This window comes from Diadema antillarum, unplaced genomic scaffold (genome assembly GCF_040938485.1).
Source record: "Diadema antillarum isolate AM-2024a unplaced genomic scaffold, OU_Dant_1.0 seq00000016_RagTag, whole genome shotgun sequence".
Lineage (NCBI taxonomy): Eukaryota > Metazoa > Echinodermata > Echinoidea > Diadematoida > Diadematidae > Diadema > Diadema antillarum.
Window position 1 is genome coordinate 581,987 of NW_027271136.1, and position 18,554 is coordinate 600,540.

The 18,554-nt window shown below is 40.6% G+C and overlaps 1 protein-coding gene across 1 annotated transcript in view; it reads right to left on the minus strand.

The window, feature by feature from the left end:
• The window catches only part of LOC139725147 (serine/threonine-protein kinase/endoribonuclease IRE1-like), a 45,936-nt gene continuing 27,382 nt past the window's right edge, over positions 1–18,554 (minus strand). Inside the window, exons 10-20 of the mRNA XM_071636236.1 lie at positions 16,436–16,562; positions 12,968–13,248; positions 10,547–10,770; positions 10,065–10,194; positions 8,885–9,041; positions 7,385–7,578; positions 6,052–6,190; positions 5,050–5,177; positions 3,882–4,005; positions 1,875–1,942; positions 1–1,580 (exon numbers count right to left, since the gene is read on the minus strand). Coding sequence (XP_071492337.1) covers positions 1,332–1,580; positions 1,875–1,942; positions 3,882–4,005; positions 5,050–5,177; positions 6,052–6,190; positions 7,385–7,578; positions 8,885–9,041; positions 10,065–10,194; positions 10,547–10,770; positions 12,968–13,248; positions 16,436–16,562 — 1,821 coding nt within the window. The 3' untranslated portion in view covers positions 1–1,331. The remainder of the gene's footprint in view (positions 1,581–1,874; positions 1,943–3,881; positions 4,006–5,049; positions 5,178–6,051; positions 6,191–7,384; positions 7,579–8,884; positions 9,042–10,064; positions 10,195–10,546; positions 10,771–12,967; positions 13,249–16,435; positions 16,563–18,554) is intronic.

Below are 18,554 nucleotides of genomic sequence, written 5' to 3' on the forward strand. Positions count from 1 at the left end.
TCTTCTGCATTGTACATGAATGAGACAATTAACTCACATCAAAGGAATGTCAGTCCTTGGTCTACTATGTAAGGGCCTATGCAACATATGACAAGTGAGAGTAAAAAAAAAACTCAGTCTGTACCCCAACTACTACCTCAAGGTGTTACTACAAAGACCAAATCAACTTCCGTCACAAGAACAACAATGCATCTACAACAAGCCATAAAGGTATGTGCATGTGTGCATATATGTATGCTTGTATGTCTATACTGTATATACCATACAACAGGACAGTAAATATCAAGTCATTTTACATTTTCCAGTGGCGGATCCAGAGGGGGGCGCACCGGGCACATGCCCCCTCTTTATTTTTTTTTAAACAAAAGAAATAAAAAGAAAAAAATGGGGGAGGGGGCGCATGTGCCCCCCTCTAATTTTGTAAAGGCACCTCCCCTTCACAGAATTCCTGGATCCGCCCCTGTTTTCAAATGATTCTTTTGACATGCAGTTTCTTTTTCAAAATTGATCAGGGTACAAATGTTTAAGAAAACACACAAAAGAGAACTAAATCAGCATAGAAAAGTAAATCACATGTCAGCATGAGAATAAGGCTACAGCTCACTGAGCACTTTTCACTTGATCTCCCTACCAAATCAAAGTTATCACTCAGAGTAACACATACAAGCAATGCTTAAATAGTAATGCTGCTACATTCAGTATCAATCAAGGCATGGCTTACATACAATACACTGTTCGCATTGATACCTTCTGGCAAGACAACTTTTGTACAGTGTAAAAAAAAGACATGGACATACAACAGGCTTCCTTCACAAAACTGATTAGCTGCAAGATAAATACATGTACATCTAAAAAGTATAAGCTTCTTGGCAAAAAGGCACTGAGGCAAACAAATGTCCATTTCATTCTCCAGGAGCGTGGGGGAGGGGGGTTAAATTATCAGCTCCTGTACCTCCATTGAATCTCACTCCTCATCAAGATGATGTAATCAACTAGTCTGTCATCCCTCGCAGCTGACACAAAGCGGAATCATTCCACCCAGGAGATTGTAAAATCAGCATTCTGTGTACTCCATCTCAAGTTTCCTTTCTTGTGCTTTGGTGGGTTTTTTTTTGTACACTTGAATCTCCTTTATCTCCTTCCACTTTCCAGATCTCCTTCCAGTCAGCCATGGGAGTAGCTTCTAACATTGCACAGATTTGGGATCCATCAAAAAGTGGCACGGTGTGATGTGACAGAATCACCTCCTTCTTTCATATCCATTTTTCATCTAAAATATAAAATTGTATTTATATTTTTTCTTTCTGGCTGTAAAAGTTTATGCCGTTTCTTCATCTATCCAGACTCGTGTCGGCTTGTTTCGATGGCCCCGGCCCAGGGTGGTGGGGTCCTCCTCTCCCAGCCTCCTCTGTTTGGTGGTAGTACTTTGACAGCACGGGCTCCCCGCTGCACGCCGACATGACGGTGTAGACGTGGGGCAGCAGGAGTGGGAAGCGTGAGGTGAAGTACTGCACGAACTCGTCAGGCACCTTGCCCAGGGTAGCCTTCACCTCGGGAGGAAGCTCACGATAGTGATGTTTCTGAGGCCACGCCAGAAGTCGGATGAATTAGAGGGGAAGAGACAGACAGAGCCGTTAAAAATTCAGTACTTGCCTCGTATATCATACTCATCTACTCTGGCATGTTAATATCAAAAGCTGGTGTTCTGCGAATTTCCGCATAATAAAAATAAAACTCATAACAATAATATGATATGTCACTTCAGTTACCAATAATGTTTGCTCTCTTGCAAAATGTACATCTTACATCAGTGAAAATGAAATTTTATCTTATCTACATTTGAAAGAAATATTGAACGAAATCATAACACTTACTTTATTTCTCATCGCTCTTAACAGATCTCGAACGGAATGTCCTTTGTACGATCTAAATTTTCTTAAATCTGTAAAGAGGAAGGAGAAGACAAAGTTTTCTAGGATAGCATGGTAAGAAATGACATACATCACAATTTGCAATTCACAAAAGCTGGCATACACACTACACGTTACTCCTTCATATATCTCAATAATATCCTATCATTTAGTGAGCCAAAAGCTCAGATTGGTGGCAATTTCTACAAAAATCCCTTTATAATCACTTCTCGGTTTACATAGAATTCATATGCTTTGTGAAAAGTTCATTTGTTTCTATTTCCCTACACGTGTGTGTATGTATGTGTGTGTGAGCGTGTACAAATGTGTCTACATGTCTTCAAGTACACAACTGGGAGCATTGTTCATGGTATAGGTACAAGAATGCTTCTTTCATTTTTTGTCACATTTTGTGACCCCCAAAAGAGTTGCAAATCTTACGACATACAATGATTAATGCAATCCCCACAGAAAGAAAAATTTGGCCAAATAGATATGGATAATCTAGTGATTGATTCCACAGCAACAGGTTTTGACACCATGCCCTAAGCTGTTTCCATGATATGAACATCTCGATTACGTCACAAGCAACAGCCATACATCTAGCATTACATTACATTCTGGATTCATTCCGCTGCAATTAACTGTCTGATATTCAATAAATATTCTTCTCCGCAAATATGGTACAGTACTCTCCGCATAATCGGGTAGGCTCGGGGAGAGTGTTTCTAACCCGATTAAGCGGAGTACCCGATTAACAGAAGAACACGTCTCATTCACAATTGACACACACAATGTGTATGTACATGCATTGCCCACTGCACCAAACACCTACACTGTATGCACATTTTACATACCTTACACTTGCTCAGTCACGAGCAATAATTTACACTCTTTTTATGGACAAATATGTCTGAAGAAAACTTTGTCATTTGACTATAGACTCCTCGCTCACACACAGGCATTTTGTGAAATGAACACGTCTCTTTGCGTGCACTAGTCACGTAGAAAGTCCGGTTACTTTTCGAGAAGTGACTGGGGAAAAGGAAAATTATGGAGCTGATGCATGGCCTGATTTTCGTTGCAAACTTCTCGAATTGTGAATGTTGTTGTGGAGCAAGGAAGGAGCGCAAGTGCGTTCAACTCCAGTCTGTCTATGCAATTGTGAGTGCCAGCTACATGTGTAATGTTCGTTTACGTGTGGCAAGTCGGTACTGGTACATGTATTTTCATGTTTAATCACTACCCAAATGATCAGTCTTCTTTGCAAATTAAGCAGAGAACGCATTTGGCCGTGGAAAATTTGACATTCATGATTTCTTAAAGTGTTATATCTGTGATAAAATGTGGGTGGAAATTAGATTAGAAGAAAATATTTACCCATTTATGCGGAGAGGCAACCCGATTATCAGGTAATTTTAATGTGCACTGGAACTGATTTTGACATTACTACCCAATTAAACGGAGTACCCATTTAAGCGATACCCGACTATACGGAGAGTACTGTACTAAGGATTAACTTCACACTGACTCTCCATATTCATCACAGAGGCATCAGACATTGATGAAAAGGATTCAAACCAGTCACAATGGGGTTGCTTCACTGGGACAAGAAATCAACTATGGTTGTACTATGCATAGATCACATTTCCATCATAAACGTATCTAGAAATACGCACATACAGTCAACCTTGCTTAAGTTGGCCTCGCATAAGTCAAACAATCTCCTAAGTCGAAGGCCTTTTCATGTCCTCTTCTCTTTATATTCTATTGATTTTAATCCCTCATAAGTCAAATTTTCTCATAAGTCGAAGCTATTTCTTCAGTCCAAATAGATTTGACTTAGGAAAGGTAGACTGTAAATATCATTGTTATATATTATAATTTGTTTGGGTGAGAACATAAAGTCTGAGATACGAGAAACAATTGGTGGAATATTTTGTTTTGTAAGGACTGACATTCCCATCTCACCTGTCTGCAATTCTATTGTGATGTTATTTCTCCAGTCTTTCTTCACTACCTCTCCTGCATCCGTTTCCATGGCGATGAGTAGCGGACAGTCTAGAGGCTCTTTCTCTATCCTGTCACTGACGTCCTGAGTTAAAAGTTAAACAAAGGAAAGGTCTAAGATGGCTGTGCTCGTGGTTTAATATCAATATAGTATGGACTAGCGTGGTGTGGGGGGGGGGGAAGGATACAACATTTATTGCCTGAACTAAAATTGAATTTTAAAAAAAGTCAAAGACGAGGGCAATACGATTCTAGTGAAGGCAATTAATGGTGTATCCCTGAGAGTTGCCAGTTCATATTATCATTATTAACAAAAATCAGACATCTAGAGCACACTCTGAAAATACTGACACTTAATATAATCACATCTTAAATTGCAATTCAAAGATCGAGGGAAAACAGATAGATTGCAAGGCAACTTGTTATTATTGGATGTTATACAGCTAGCCATCTCTTGCTCAGTGCATGAATGCTTGCTAGGTGTGCAAACTCTTGTGCTACTCGTGCTTTTTAGCATGGTTACAGCATCTATCCAACTTATTGCCCACTATTTTACACACATTTTGTCACTGACTTTTCTGAGCAGGCAATAACAAAATCATCAACTGGTCGATAAAGATGGTCAAAACTTGGGGAATAAAGAATTAAAATTGCCCTGCTCAGATGTCTCATATGGTTAATAGCTGAAATTATCTATTCGAAAGGAGTACTTATCACAGATTAAAAGTGCGTACAAACAAAAAGGTAGGATGCGAAAACATTTACCAAATCATATTATGACAACACGAAAGAATGTGATTTTAGGTTTGATTTGGGAGTTTCCCTAGTCGAACAACTTTTATACGTATGAAGGTAGTCCATTCCAGAGACACACATTGTGTGGTCCAGCATGTGCGAAAGAATGGCCCCCGATTTTAATGTGCTTTTGGACCATGTTGCAGACCAGCAATTGATGAATGAAGGCTTTCAGGAAGATGACACTGTTTACTGAAATGGATGTTGTATTCAGGGGCAAAACTTTGGACACAACCTATAACAATTTGACCAATGAAAATAAGAGTATGTTGTTGTTCAGTTGTGATTTCCAGACATACCACCGGTATTCAAACATGGGATATCTGCAGCATACCTGAAAGAATGCGAGTTGTTTCTCTGGCCACCAGAAGAAGGGATGCTTCAGTATGGCACTGGCCACCAACCTCTCCACAGGGTTGGCATGCAACATTTTGGTCAGCAGCTGCCTGGTTACCTCATCGCCTGCAGGGGAGCATGCAGGGGGTACGAAAACAAAGTGGTTAAAGTATGTTATTGAACTTGATGGAAGAGTTTGTCTCTGTATTGTTTGAAGATAGAACATAGACAACATTGCATGACTTCAGTGCACAATCACTCACAATGTAGTCCCACTAATGCATATCTGTGTGTGTACCTGTCTTTCAGCTATCATGAATGGGAGGTTTTGCAAAACAAATTTGTGGGGGATGATATCTACCATATCATATATGACTAAAGAAATCTATAATTATGTATGTTTCCATGCTTTCAAGGTATGTCCACTTATCTTTTGTACCCTGGAACTTCATATGTTAAAGATCCTGTTTACCATTTGGGAGCAGTGATTTAAAAAATGTTCAAGATATCACATTTGATGCATATACATGTTTAGGTCAGTTGTATCACAAAACATCCTACCATATAAGAATTTTGCAATAAACCCTGAAATATAAGGAGATATCACTACTTTTCTCAATAAAACATAACTGTAGACAGTTAAGTCTGGAAACATTTTTATCATAACTATTGTTCATATTTTGTGTAATACTTAACATTGATTATACTAATTTAAATTTTTACATTGGCTGTTTCTATCCCTAACTCACATTTTAAAACTATTTTGAAGCACTAACACTGTTTTTTTTTTTCATCTGCAAATGGTAAATTATGCCTTTAAACTTCTAAATTATGTGATTAAACAAGCCAACCACTATCATGTTGATCACATGACAGTCTTTTGCTTCTTCAAATCAATTTCCCACAATGCATTCTGGTTTTACTGCCGATCAATGCCGGCATGATGCTTCAGTGTAAAATCCTCACACTCGCAGTACGACTGTCTGAAATTCGCTGGTACCTGACGATAAGACATCTAGGTTGTATTCTCCTGACAAGATGTTTGCCTGCCGGTGCAGCGAATCGCCAAATGGATGCTTGCCATTGGACACGACGTAGTAGAAGACACAGCCCAGAGAAAAGATGTCAACGGCTGTTGTCTGTGCATGCAAGAAAGAAAGAGGAAAAGGTTTGGTTAGTCATGTGATGATCTTACGAAAACAGAATAACATGATGAACATATAGGTACAGTTCAAGCAAGTTCTATATTCGACATTGGTGTTACATTATTGTTGTTGTTGTTATTATTGTAGTTGTAGTTGAAATTGTAGTTGTAGTTGTAGTTGTAGTTGTAGTCGTAGTCGTAGTTGTTGCTGCTGTTGTTGTTTCAGTAAATGCAGACAACCAATTTTCTACAACTTACAAAAATTTGTGAAATTCCTCACTTTAAATCAATTCACAATCAGCTCCATCTCTCCACGCCTCTTCCTTCCCATATCACTTCCTCTTCCCTCTCTCCACCCCTCTCTCTTCCCCCTTCCCACTTCCTTCATCCTCTCTCTCCCTCCCCTCTTATATTCCTTCCCCTACCCCTATTTGCCCTCCTCTTTCTCTATCCCTCTCCCTTCCCTATACTCTTCAGTGGCAGATCCAGAGGGGGGCGCCCCCTCTTTATTTTTTGTTAAAACAAAATGAATAAAAAGAAAAAAATGGGGCTGCGTACGCCCTCCTTTAATTTTGTAAAGGCTCCTCCCCTTTACGAAGTTCCTGGATCCGCCCCTGCTCTTATCTCTCTCCACCCCTCTCCCTTTCCCCTTCCCCTTCCCTCTCCCTCTCTCCACCCCTCTTCCTCCCCCTACCCCATTCTCTCCTCCCCTCTCCTTTCCCTATCCCCTTTACCCTCCCTCTCCCCATCTCTCTACTATCCCTATACAGTAAAGTCAGATATTTTCGTGGCATGACATTTTCACAAATTGGAGAGAATGGCCTTTTTCGCGGCATGAAATTTACGCGAATTGCCACTGGTATTCAATGCATATATTGCAGACAAGAAGCTCTGCATGCATTTTTATTTTGCGAATCTTGGCTCTCGCAAAATTTGTGAAATTAAAATGCATGCTAACATTTCTGGTGTTAGAGTACCCTTCCCCATCTCCACCGATCTCCCTTCCCCTATCCCTTCCCCCTCCCTCTCTCCACCCCTCTTCCTTTCCCTATCCCCTTTCCCCTCCCTCTCTCCACCCCTCTTACCTATCTCCACCCCTCTTCCCTCTCCCTATCCCTCTCCTTTTCCCATCCCCCTTCCATCCCTCCCTCTTTCTCTCCTTTTCTTCCCTCCATCCTCCTTTTCTTACCGTTCTCTCTTCCTCAGATAGCATCTCGGGTGCAATCCATCCTTCCGTGCCGGCAACCCCCGACCTCCGAGAGAAGGACATCCGACCTTTGGCCAGCTTCTTACACAGACCAAAGTCGGATATCATGGCCTTCACCTTGCCATGCTGGTTCGGCTGGGACATGAGGACGTTGTGGGGTTTGATGTCGCGATGCACTGCAGACAGAATCAAAGGCACACAAGAATGAGTACAATTGTTATCAATGGTTGTTTACAACTATACAAAGATTTAGAATTACAGGGGGGGGGGGGGGGAATGAACACTTCCAGCTTAACTTTGCAATAACATGACAAGAATTAAATGAGGAAGGGAGGTTTGTAGTAACACAATGTGGATGTAGTCTTTGAAAGGATACACATGATGTTACTGCAAACTTGTCTTCCTCATGTAAATCACCATGCAAACTTTTAAACAAAAGCCCTCAGAGAATGAAGGGTTCAAAAAGATGTCATAGCCTCAGTGGGTTAGATCACAGACTTTACCACTCATGACAATCCTAGTAAGAGTCTCCTGACTGCAGTATAGAAGAAACAGCATCACTTAACCCTAATTAGGCCGGGGGGCCTCTGAGGCCCCCCCCCTCGACGTTTCGCGCGATGTATCGCTATCGCGAGAAGCTATTGCCGCGACGTTTCATGACTTTTTTCTTTCGAGTCTCCCGCATCTTTTGACACCAAATTTGCGATGCCCGCGTGCGCGGTTCCGAAGTTGCGCATAAATATGCACGTGCATGTCAGACCAAAAATTGCTCAAAAACGTGAATTTGTGTACAATTTCAATGCAAACTGTGTTTGCAGGCAAATTTCATAAAAGCATGATTATTTGGGGGGTTTATTGATTAAAATCAGTTGATAACGCATTTTCTTGTTCGGAACAATGTCACCAACAAATTTCATCAAAAAAACAATGAAAAACATAAAGTCGAAAAACAAAGAAATACATAAGAAATTCAAAAAACAATAAAATACTTAGGAAATTTTTTCTGATTGTGCAATGTTTTTCTCTTACATTTGCTAAGGACACTAAAAAGAATATTTACACCAAAAATGTGCCTGTTTTGAGCTTTATTTAGTGATTTATACCAAATTGTCTGATTTCATGCATCATTATGCATAAATTAGCATAATTTAGTGTAAATGATAATTTTTGAAAAAATTAACTTCATGGCACTTTAGATTACATCATAGGCAATGCGTGTGCCAATTTTCGTCGCGATCGCGCGGTCGACGGCCGAGATCCGGAGGGGGGGCCTGGGAGGCCCCCCCCGGCTCTATCATCTACCTAAATAGCCCGGCCTAGTTAGGGTTAAGCCAATTGCCGGACACAGCAAAGCAGAATGAGAATGGAAAGTACCTTTCCAAGTACCATGAGTAGTGTTTTGATAAACCTCCCACATCTTTTGGGTTTCAAAACTGTCAAGCTGCCCAGAGCAAAGCTAAGCTCCTAATCATCAGCTCTCACCAATGTTCAAGGAGTGCAGGTGGGCCAAGCCCGATGTCGACTGGTAGAGCAAATCCAGTGGGTCCAGATCCGGAAAGCGCCCTCTGTCATGGACGTACTCCTGCAAGGTGGCTGCACACAGCTCCAAGGCAATGTAACGAAACTGAAGATCTTCCTCCTGCCAGGGAGTTGGAAATATTGGCAATTGCACTGATGGCATACATACTTTTTGTCTGAATAATATATACAGTCAACTTTGCCTAAGTCGACCTCACATAAGTCAAATATTCGCCTATTTCAAGTAAAGAGAAAAGGACTTTTCAAGTCCTTTTCTCTTTACACTCTATTGGATTTTACTCCCCCATATGTCAAATTTTCTCTAAGTCAAAGCTTTTTCTTCAGTCCAAATAGATTCGACTTAGGCAAGGTTGACTGTACATTTTGTGAGAGATATCATTTTACACAGAACTATTGCACAACAAGAGAAAAGAATACTCCTGAATCTATTTCCAATATACTGGACTCCACTTTTCATGTCTCCAGTGGGCATAAAACCACTGTATACATGAACAACAAAGGAAGGAAAAGGAGCATTGTGCAGTGCATGGCGGAAACTTGATGCAAACTGCAAGCAACATGTCTGCTTAGCTGAATGGTCTGAACAACTCCATGGGATATAATCACTCCCTGCTTTGCTCAGTCTTAATCATTTCCAAAAACTGATACTGTTAAAGTGGATATTTTTGTACGAGTAATTTTTTGCGCTCAGCCGGGTGAGATGAATTTCGCATGTTTTTAATTCCATGGACACAGGACACGAACTACGGAAACATATGGCATGCACAAATGTTTGCACGCTTTTATTTTTGCGCTAGCTTCTGGTTGCGCAAAATGCATGAAAATTTCCACAGTGCGAAAATTTGCACTTCTAAAGTATCTGTTTTCAATTGTACACCAAAAATCTATTTCAATCTATATACAGCAATGCATGTTGATCCATTCTCATTTCATGGGAAATTGACAAAGTTCTTAGGGTGAGAATCAATTACATTTTACTCCCTCCCCAAGTTTAATAATCACTCATCCTGGTTTCTTCACACAAACCTATGTTTTGTTTATATTGATAAACATTTGACATACATGATCCCTCAGTGCTTGGTCTCAACAAGAGAGCCCACACAGGCAAGGACGGTAGACTCACCATGCAGAAATAGCGTATGACATTAGGATGCTCGTCTGACTCTCGGAGCAGCACCACCTCACGGTCGCCAAAGTCAAAGCACTCTGGCAGGATGCGCTTCACAGCAATGTCTCGATTATCAAAGCGACCCCTGAAATAGGAATGTTAAGAGAGAACTTGTGTCATTAAGTTTTCTGAGTTGGAACAATTAATGCTGATAAAAGGGTACATTCACATAAGACCTTAAAGCCTGAAATAAGGACACATAGCTGTAAAACTAAATCCAAATCGAAATAAAAATTATAATGTCTTTGATTGATTTTCCTTTCTTTTTTTTTAATGACTCAAAGTCTTTCATGGAATCAGAATTTACATGAAAAAAAAAAAACGTGTTACATTTACAACTAAGATGAAAACTGACAAGTAGGTATTAAAGTATGAAATGAAATTGCAGTTGACAGTGAACAGGAAGAGGGAAGGACATTGAATGCCACAATGCTCACTTGAAGACAAAAGTGCCTGCACAGCCCTGCCCCAGGACATGCTTGGGGTCGAACTGGATCTTGCCAATGCACACGTAGCCCTGGGGGACGTCTTCACCGGTGGAGGAAGGCGTGGCACTCATCAGCTCCTTCCTGCCTCCCATGCTGCTGGTGCTGGTGTTACTGTGATGGCTGGACTGGGATGGGGGAGCTGAGTTGGGCGTCTGGGAGACCACAACCAGAGGCTTCAGAGGAGGAGATATTAAACAATCTGTGGGTTAAATCAGGTACTCTAAGTGGCAAAGAACCATAGGAGTAAAGAACTAGAAATGTCGCTATGGCGACTGATGCCTCCGCCATAATGCATGATTCTCCCAATAGGTGAATAGTATAATGTCTTCACAATGTGAGATAACAGTTTCACATAACTGGCAAAATATTGAAATGACAGGTTTGTCAGAAATATCTTGAATGTTCACTTTCCTTGAACTACGTTTGCTATAATTGTCTATTAAAGAGTGCAGGTACACGTATTTGGGGAATTGAGGATGTTTACTTGACTTCTGACTGATCCTTTTATAAGTTTATGCATTGAGTAATTTTTAAGGTATAAAGAAAGAATGTAATTACAGTTATAAATAGATTTTTTTTGCATTTAAACCTGGCCTTGACCCTTAACCTTTGACCTTTGACCTTTTGGCAGGATATTTCCAAGAGAATCTCCATTAGGTAATACATGTATATTAAGTTTTAAAAATAATAATGCAAGCATTGCATATACTAGTATATGAGGGAAATAGTAAAATTTTGACAAGTTGACCTTGACCTTTGACCCCTGACTATTGACCCATGACCCCTAAATTCCCTAGATAATCCCTGCAAGTCAGTACATGTGTATGTACCAAGTTCCATGAAGATACATTGAACCATTGTGAGAAAAGTGAAATTGTAACATTTTCACCTAATCTCTGACCTTTTGACCTTTGACCTTATGACATGAAACTCTCTCTGGAGAATCTTTATGCAGTAGTACATGTCTACACTAAGTTTCAAGAAAACACCTCTGGGCATTGCATGGATATGGGGAAATAGCAACATTTTTAGCATTTGACCTTGACCTTTTGACCTTTGACCTCTTGCCAATGTCACTAAAATCTACTCAACTAATTGCCGTATCATACATCATCCTTGGACCAAGTTTGGTGAAAGCTGCTTCATCCAGTTTTGAGTAATCACGTAAAAAGATAAATTTTAGGATTTGACCTTGATCTTTGACCTTTCACCTCTGTCTGATTTCACTAAAGAATTAATCAAGTAATTGTCCCACCATACATCATCTTTGGACAAAGTTTGGTGAAATTTGCTTGATCCAGTCTTAAGTTATCGCGTAAACAGATACAATTTAATTATGACCTTGACCTTTGACCTTTGGCCGATTTCACCCAAAATCTAATCAAGTAATTGCCTCATCATACTTTATACTTGGACCAAGTTTGGTAAAATTCCAGGCAATATTACTCAAGTTATCGCGTAAACGAATGCGGACGGACGTACGGACGTATGAACGTACGGACGGACAACCCGAAAACATAATGCCTCCGGCACCACTTCGTGGCGGAGGCATAAAAAAGAATGGACTAAATGCTGGCAAACATTCAATAACGATCAAGCCCACACATCAGTTTCTCTAATGGATCATGAAATAAATTCAAGAAATGTTATTTTTAAATGAATGCTAAAGTCACCAACAGAAGAAAAACAAAACACATGATACGTGATAATGCTATAGAAGAAAAACAAAAAACAGGAAAACATACGTATAGTAAAATGGAGTTTACAGGGTAATTACATAACTTAGTGAAAGTTAGGGCCAATTATGCTTTTTTTTCCCTCTCAATTTATGAAGAAGATGAAAATGTACAATTCAGGCCCCCATTTGGACCCCTCCCACCCACCTAATTCTGCCATGAATAAACTTGCAACTACAGTCATCAATGTACTAACTCATAGTATTTACTTAGCTCTATCGTTTCTGGTTCTAGAGAAGAGGATTTTTAAAGATTCCTTAATTTGGGGGGGGGGGGGGGCTTGGGCCTCCCTAGGGGCCCCCAGGTGGGGCATGGTGCCCATATGAACAAATTAAGATCTTATCCCTCTAGAGATGCTACCTACCAAGTTTGGTGAAAATCGGTAATGGGGTTTTCAAGAAGAAGATGAAAGAGTAAAAAAGTTTATGAATGCCGGACGACGCACAACGCATGATGGACGCCGGACAAAGAGCGATCAAAGAGCTAAAAATACACAAAACACCATGATAAGGAAAAACAGATGGCAGAGAAAAAAAAAAAGTATGGTGTGTGAGGAAATCAGCAAAGGCCATAAGAGACTTATCAAGGCAAATTCCCCTATATACTGGATGAAAATTGCTATTAAGCTTTGTACCTTGGGGAGAAAGTACAGGATTATGGCCAGTCCTGCCAAAAGGGTGAAAATACCGCCCATGAAGACAGCCTCACTGCGGTGGATCCAGGAGAGAGCCTCCGGAGAACCGGTCCTCGAGTCTGGAGGAGGCAAGGGGGCTGGGGCTGGGGCTGGGTTGTGGGGTACAGGGCGATGGGCAGGCAGGGGCGTGGCGTGGATGACGGGCGTGTTCATATCAGGAGGTAGACCAGCGGGTGGAGACGGGCGGATGACAAGGGCGTTGTCAGGCACCTCATGGTAGCCTGGTAGAAGTTGAGAAACACAGGGTAGAGGGTAGTATAGTTTTGGATTAATCCCGAGAGACGTCACTTCAGGGGCATTCCAGACAATATATGTAATATCACATCATGTAATCAACAGTGCCATGTATAGATTTGCAGAATTTATTGCAGATAAACCAATACTCTGAAAAACCCAAACATAATACACTGAACAAGAATGACAAAGGAGGCTCATGTGTAGAAATATAATTCCTTAGTGGAAAATTGAGCAAAGAAAATGGGATTCCATCAGGATTCGAACCCAAGACCTCCGGATTGCCAGCCCGGTGCTCTACCGCCTGAGCCACAGAAAGCCCTAGTTCATTGTTCGTCCCAGAAACCCTAAATTCTCAATGCTTGAATGGTCAGAAGCTATAGTAGTGTGTTTGTGTGTGACAAACACGTACACACTTGAACCTGGCATAAACCCGAAGGATAATTCAACTTGGGGGTAAATGAGAGGGATCACCGAAGTGATGCAGCTTTTTGAGTATAAAGATAATTCCTTTACACTTCTGCTTGCTTCACAATTTCACTGGTGTAGAATTTATACATGCTTTCTTATCTTGTTCTGTTTTCTTGAGCACCTAATCATGCATTCTTATGTGAAGCTGTTATGTCATCATCCTTGTTCATTATGATTTGTTGTGAATTTGGAGCACAACATTTGTATTCCTCATCCGAATCACTATAAATTCTGAAACTCTGTACCCAGCAGGCATATAACCAAGTTAGAGATGTTGAAATGCAAAAGTAAAAAAAAAAAAATCTGTGCCAGAGTTCTCCTTCAAACGCATTTGCTTGTTGGTCATTTGTGTGTGTGCGTGTAATGCTATGTAAATGACCTATGGCATAAAAACACTTGTTAAGTTTTTAGTCTTCAGTAATCTTTCTCCTCATTTATTAGATAAACAAATGACAGAATTTCAGACTGTAAAAAAACAAACATGAGGTTAGATATGTGCAAAACTTTGTTTACAGCCTCTGTGCCTATATCACTTGGAATACTTCTTACTGAATCCTGAATTCTTTACAAATCCACATCAATACCATCGCATTTGTGTATCCTTTTCAAAGCTTAAAAGGGCATTGTACCGGTTTTTTATCTTTTTATATGTTGTTCTTTTAATTCTAAAAGACCCAGCGGTGAAAACAGAATCAAAATTTCATTACGATTTAGCCCGTAATTTCATGTTAAAAATTGAATTTTTTTGGCGAGAATTATGCTAATGAGCTGACGAGCCCGGATGTCGTGATGTCACGGGTGCCAAATGTTTCACTGATTACAAGCCCTCGCATACGCGTGCGTTAAATAGTGCCGAGTAGCAGACGACGCTTAGGCCCAATTTACCTAGCAGGCGGCACTTGTGTACTGTCCTATCCATGCAGCTGTCTCAAATTTCGCAGAACCAAATTGCACCAAAATTACAGGATATACTTCTAAGCATATTTCAAAATACCGTATTATATTTGAACGAAATCGGTAATCGAGAAGTATCAATATTGACGCTGAATTTCAAGTTGTCACTAAAAAAAAACTCACACTTCGCGAGAGATCTTGGTAAACGCGATATGCACAATCTAGAACTCAAGTTAGCCGACTAGTGCTCTTCGAACGGGGAATTTACGCGGGAACTAAATTTAAAAATGTCATGATTTTAGCGATTTGTGTGATTTACAAACTTTATTTTTCATTCAATTTAGCTCGATTCAAATTCGATTTCTTGCTCCCGATTACTTGAAAGATTTGTCTCATGATATTAGATGGCTAACTTCAGTCTGTGCGTGCGCAGGCAAGTAGGGCTACTACGCCGCGATCACTCTTGTTTAGTCGTACAGAGCAGATTGTTTTTAGCGACGACAGGAAAGTCGACAACTTCACTTACGCTTCTCAACTTGCGATTTGGTTCCAATTAGCGTGAGCAAGTGGACATGAGTCATAAAATACTTCTTGTGATTTTGGTGCAATTTGGTTGGGTGAATTTTGAGATATCTACATGGATACGGAAGTACCCTAGCACTATGCCTACACCAGCGCTTGGATCGCGAAGCGGTGGCACTGTTTGTATCTACGTGGTCGGGCCACTCTTCCGAGGTATGGGTCCTACTAAAACTAGGGTCTAGATCTAAGTTAGTCCTTGGTGTTAATACGACCACCATGAGATTTATCTCGACCACAAAAACATTGAAAATCCATAAAGCAGATATCTTACCTGCAAAATTCAGCACAGAAACAACATGGCCTGCAACACAAGGGCCTCTAGCGGCAACGCTAGACCTTGCAAGTCTGGACTTTCGTCTGGACTTTCTTCAAGTTCTGGCAGCAGGGCCATTCGGGGTATGTATTGCATACGAGACGTTTACGCTGTGCCTATTATTAGCACTGTGCACGTACAGCTGTCGACGGAGCGGCGAGTAGAATCTTCTCGGTCCTTGACTGCTCACTAGTCCTAGTCCTAGTTCTAGTCTAGAGTCTATATGTACTGAGTGCCGTTTTCTTCTAACTAGGCGTAAACCGTGATTGCCGTTGACTATTTTTTGGATTTAGATTTTAAGAATCACTCAGTCCTCATTTTCGTTAGATAGTTTGAACTGTGATGTCGAACCATTATCGCTCATCAATGCATAGTTACAGTAGTGCAACGTTACTTTTTTACACATAGTTTTCTATGGGCAGCACGTTCGGACAGTGATGCCAATTTCATTTTGCATATCTGGAATATTCCCCACAAATTTGATCTAAATAAAAAGCTTTTGAAGAGATTCCTTTTAAAAATTAATAAATATTGTTTAACATGTTTATTTCAGCTCCATATTGCAATTTTACTAAATAACAGTTTTTGCAGTACTTCGTGTGAGATTTCATCAGTAAATTGACATGTGTAGAACCTTTCTAGTTCGTTTTGCTAAATTCGGAGGTTGGCACCTGTGACGTATGCCAAATTGTGTGGATCGTTCCTGGGCTTGCTCGCTTTAATTTTTTTCAAAAATCCATTACAGGCTTATCCTGGGTTTTAGAATCCTCTCTTTCCAGTTGTAGGCATCAAAAAAAGTAGATTAGAATTATCAGACATTTAAAAAATGTCAGTACAGGTTTCTTTTAAAGAAGAACATCTGAAGTACTCAAAAGTGACAGATTTCACTGTTTAGTGATTTCACTGTTTCTTACCGAGGAGGATCATGGCATGGCCATTGCTGTCCCCCAGTGGATTCACTGCGGGCCTGGTGTGGTCCACTGGGGATACTGTGGTTGTGAACCCTGGACCTTCCAGAAGTGGGGGACTCCAGCCTCTTGCCTACACGGTAAAACACACAGCGATGTTACTTGGTATTCATTGACTGCCTCAGTTACCTAGCCTTCTGGTTGGGTTTTCACTTTCGAGTGTCACTGGTGTCGCCTTGTTTTATAAGGCCTACTTAAGCAACAGGTGTAGAAATTCTCTGTGCATTCTGATTGATGCAAACCTGTACAAGTGAACAAAGTGAGCTGCACTAGGAGGTAAGAATGTACCAGCTCAAAAGACAGCCAGAAAATACATATTTCATCTTGATTACCATCACACCACAATACAGCAAAGACAGTGATTTTCCTGTGGTTTCTCTAATAGATTTATAATTACCCACGCCGATGAAAATCGGCAGGGGGTTATGTAAAGGGTTCCGTATGTTTGTTTGTTTGTTTGTTTGTTTGTTTGTTTGTTTGTTTGTGTACAAGATAACAAGAGAACGGGTGAACGGATTTGCACGAAATGTTCAGGGGATGTTTGGATAATGGCAGGAAAGAATCGATTAGATTTTGGTGATAATCGGTTGACCCTTGCAAATTCTGTGTGACCTTGAAGTTTTGACCCCATGGTATACTAGTATTATAGTGACCACTCCGAAAATTTCCCGTTTCTCACTTTGCGATTTTCCGCTACCATACAAAAACATAAACTCCCAAACGATCCGACTTCGCTGCTCAAATGTTCGTAAGAATTCCGAAATTTACGTTTAGGCCTATTTGAGGGACTATGTCCTTCTAGATTTATGAAAGTTCGTTCTCCGTCGTCACAAACTGGCCCGTATTTTGATGATTTTTCAAATTAACATTGATTGTTTTTTTCGTTGGAGGAGCATTTGCTCGGTCGCAGTCACACTGCACGATATGCGCGCTCAATGTCAATGCGTGTGCAAGGCCGCTGAAAATGCATCGCGCTCTACACTGTTGGTGCAAAATTGCATCGGGGACGTTGCGGCGCTCGCTGGTGACCAAATACTGGTGCAGTAGACATTTGCATTCAACCCTTGCATTGAATAATTCCCGTAGACAATAATCATAGGGGTAATTGCCTAGGGGGTATGTAAATTTTGTTTTTCTTTTGCGCTTTTGTGGATACCATCAAAGATCGTACACTCATACGACCTTTGATCTCATCACACTCTCGGCTTGCTATAGTCAAAATATCCCGCAAGAAAACGGCGTATTTCTAGATTTTTAGCGTTTTTTCGGCGACCTGTCGCGTAGACAATACTCTATAAACCCGGACTTAATTCGCGCGCGCTTGGAAAAGTTCCGATTCTGCACTTTTGATGGTGGAATTTGGGATTTTCGATGGATTTTTGGAGGAGACTAAAGGACTTTCCTGTTGTGAATGAGTGTTACCGTATGTGAAATGATGTGATTTGCATGTGATGTGACTGTAGAACCACAGATCGTACACGTCAGTGTACGATCTTTGGTAGAACTCACTGGCTCGTGATAAAGCACACTGGCAATTAAGTGACCGAATTCTGGTAGATGACCGAATGCACATTATATTTACCCCGACTTTGTACTTAAGGCGTGGGTCTGCCGCCTTTGACGGCCCCTCTCTAGTTTGAAATAATTTGAGCTTTGCTCAGCAATGATGACTGGGCAAAAATTCACATAATCTGTATCACGTAGATTATCAAAGGCAGAACAGAAAAACAAAAACTTCTCGCCTACAACAGTTCCCAAAAACTTCTGGCCTACAACAGTTCTCAAAAAAAAAAAAAAAGAAGAAGAAGAAGAAAAGAACACAGAAATACATACCAGTAGGTACTTGTCATTACTAACGTGATTATGACCAATCCATGCCAACTCTGACATTAAAATTCCAACTGCAGATTTGAAGATTTGCGTCCGACACATCTGCCTTTCTAACATCTTTACACAAACTGAACTTGGCCATACGTGTTCTGTTTTGATTCATCAGGTACTGGGGTCATGAATACAGCACTAACACCTCAACAGACCAATAAATGAGCAGGTCCTAGAAAGTCAT